The sequence below is a fragment of the Formica exsecta genome, unplaced genomic scaffold, assembly GCF_003651465.1.
Source record: "Formica exsecta isolate Colony F162 unplaced genomic scaffold, ASM365146v1 scaffold72, whole genome shotgun sequence".
In the NCBI taxonomy this organism is placed as follows: Eukaryota; Metazoa; Arthropoda; class Insecta; order Hymenoptera; family Formicidae; genus Formica; species Formica exsecta.
This window is the reverse complement of record NW_021853485.1, coordinates 4,265,419-4,268,182: the sequence shown is the minus strand read 5'-3', so window position 1 is coordinate 4,268,182 and position 2,764 is coordinate 4,265,419. Positions and strand designations below refer to the sequence as shown.

The 2,764-nt window shown below is 31.0% G+C and overlaps 1 protein-coding gene across 8 annotated transcripts in view; it reads left to right on the top strand.

Moving 5' to 3' along the window:
- LOC115243527 (DNA-binding protein P3A2) overlaps positions 1–2,764 on the top strand; it is a 13,395-nt gene that overhangs the window by 5,670 nt on the left and 4,961 nt on the right. For 7 of the 8 annotated variants that reach the window (XM_029820612.1, XM_029820619.1, XM_029820611.1 and 4 more), the window contains exons 4-6: positions 200–625; positions 945–1,247; positions 2,109–2,249. In XM_029820612.1, the coding sequence (XP_029676472.1) occupies positions 200–625; positions 945–1,247; positions 2,109–2,249 (870 nt within the window). The remainder of the gene's footprint in view (positions 1–199; positions 626–944; positions 1,248–2,108; positions 2,250–2,764) is intronic. The other variant, XM_029820620.1, reaches the window with a different exon arrangement.

Here is a 2,764-nt window from a genome sequence, read left to right as displayed (position 1 = left end):
AAATTAATATAATTAATATATTATATATGTGTGTGTACTGTGTAACATATTTATTTTATAATTTTACATATTATTGCTATATATTAAATTAACCATTGACATATATATTATAAATTAATATATTATATATGTGTGTGTACTGTGTAACATATTTATTTTATAATTTTACATATTATTGCTATATATTAAATTATTGCAGCAAACCATTGACGAATTTGCAACGCGGGTTGGACAACAGGCAGTAGTGCTAGTGGCTACACCGGGTAAACCAAATAGTAGTTACAAAGTATTTGGAGCAAAACCGTTAGAAGATGTAGTAAAAAATCTAAGGAACGTTATCATGGAAGAACTTGAGAACGCCCTTGCACAACAAGCACCGCCACCCTTGCAAGAGGACCCGACACTATATGAATTACCGCCGTTGATAATCGACGGTATACCAACTCCGGTAGAGAAAATGACGCAGGCACAACTCAGAGCCTTTATTCCGTTGATGTTAAAGTATTCCACTGGCAGAGGCAAACCCGGTTGGGGAAGAGACAGTACACGACCACCATGGTGGCCCAAGGAATTACCTTGGGCTAATGTCCGGATGGACGCGCGATCTGAGGACGAAAAGCAGAAGGTGCGTAAAAACCAATAAGAACAGTTTTGATTATCTCGATATGATACCACTGCTTTAATTCAATAATTGAAATATTGCTAGATTTATTTGATTATTTATTAAACAAAAATAAATGTCAATAATTATTTTTTAGAGAAAGAATTAAAATTTGATTCAAGAAATACATCTCTATTTCTTAATAATATTTTTATTTTATTCTTTATCTCTCTTATTCTATTTTATTCTTTATTTATTTCATATATATTTTTGATAAGGATTTAATGAAATGTAATCAATCATACAATTTATTCAATACAATGTATTGCTTCGATAATTTTAGATCTCGTGGACTCACGCACTACGGCAGATTGTAATAAATTGTTATAAATTCCACGGAAGGGAAGATCTTCTGCCGGCATTTAGTGAAGAAGATGATAAGTCTAATGTTCTGATACAACAAGCGACGCCTCATTCCTCGTCGCATCCGTCACATTCATCGAGTCAAGGGCAAAGTGGAGGACAGTCGCAACAGCAACAGACGGTGGGAGTTGTTCGCCTCAACAGCACGGATTCATCTAAGGGAAACTCTTCGCCAGCACAAATCATTGCCGCGTCTCCCACAACTCTTGCCACTGCCACTCAGGTGGGAGTGGATGGAGTAAATGAAGAAATAAAAATAGAATTTAAAATAGCATTGCATGAAACAATATCTTGATTACTGATTATTCAATTTCAATTTTGTGTACAACATTCTTATTTTGATATTTAAAAACACTAATATTTTTCTTACCTTGATCTCTAATCTCTCGAAATTTGGTTTTCATTCATGTTGTTTCTAAATAATCTATGTTTCAGAGAAAGAATGAATTCATATAATTTTGAACATGTATGCTTTATGAGAAAATGATACCGTTTTGATTTTCACTTTGTGTTTGGTTTCCCTTATTTGAGTTGCAATTGCTTTTTCTGTCATTCTATTTATTGAATGTCATAGTTAAAGGGGATATATGTTAAAATATTTTAATTTTCATATAATTATCTATTGTGGAATATTTAATAGAGAATGAGTTTATTTGTAATTCAAATTGTAATTAAACTGTAATTAGAATTAATGTGTACAACAATGTTCTTCAACGTAAAGTTGCATTCCAAAATCCTGCTTCAAAAAGCAGAGTTCTCAACTCATTGTCATTCTTAAAATACGAAATAATGTATCTATGTAGCAAAGTCTATTCATTTCAAAATTTGAGATAGTATTGAGATAGTATTTAGAAAAGTATTTTTCATATAATTTGTGTTTTTCTAATTAGAAAAATGGAATTAAGATCAATTCTTATGTTATTTTATTTTGAAGATGTTATTTTTTACATATCTGTTCTGCTCAATTTCGATACTTCACTTCTTCATCACTTTTACTTCTGCTAGATTGATAATCCGTGAAATTTTGGAATGCAACTCTGATATAACATCGAATTAAATAATTTAATCTATAATTGTTTAACAGATGACAGCCCAATATCCGACAACTGTACTGCAGACAATAACAAATCCTGATGGTACAGTTTCAATTATACAAGTGGATCCTAGTACACCGATCATTACTTTACCTGATGGTACAACAGCCCAAGTTCAAGGAGTCGCTACTGTAAGTATTCTCTAGGAACTCACAGATATCTATGTCAAACTTCATATAGCATGTCTTATAAATTCTACAACATTAGTTTCTAAGGAATTCTTGAAAATGTTTATAGGATGTTTTGGGACAAATGTAAAAAACTTTGATAAATTGTTTGGAAAATCACTTTGAGTAAAAAATGTCATAAAGATATAATAATCTGAATTGTTTAATCACATATAATTATATTCTCAACACCAACAATTTGAAGTTTGACTACTGTCATAGTTACAAGAAAGCTTAATATGATATGACCTTTAAGAAACCAAAACAAAATAATATCAGACATCAATCTCACTTGTTCTTATCACATGTTCTTCATATATATATGTATCTCACACAGACTTCTATATGTATATTATACCTAGACTGCTAACAGCAATGTGACAAATGAAGCCAGGGCAGCCATTTACAATTGGGCAGAATATATATATATGTAAGTGTAAAAATATAAATGTGTATTTCTCAACTTATATATATATATA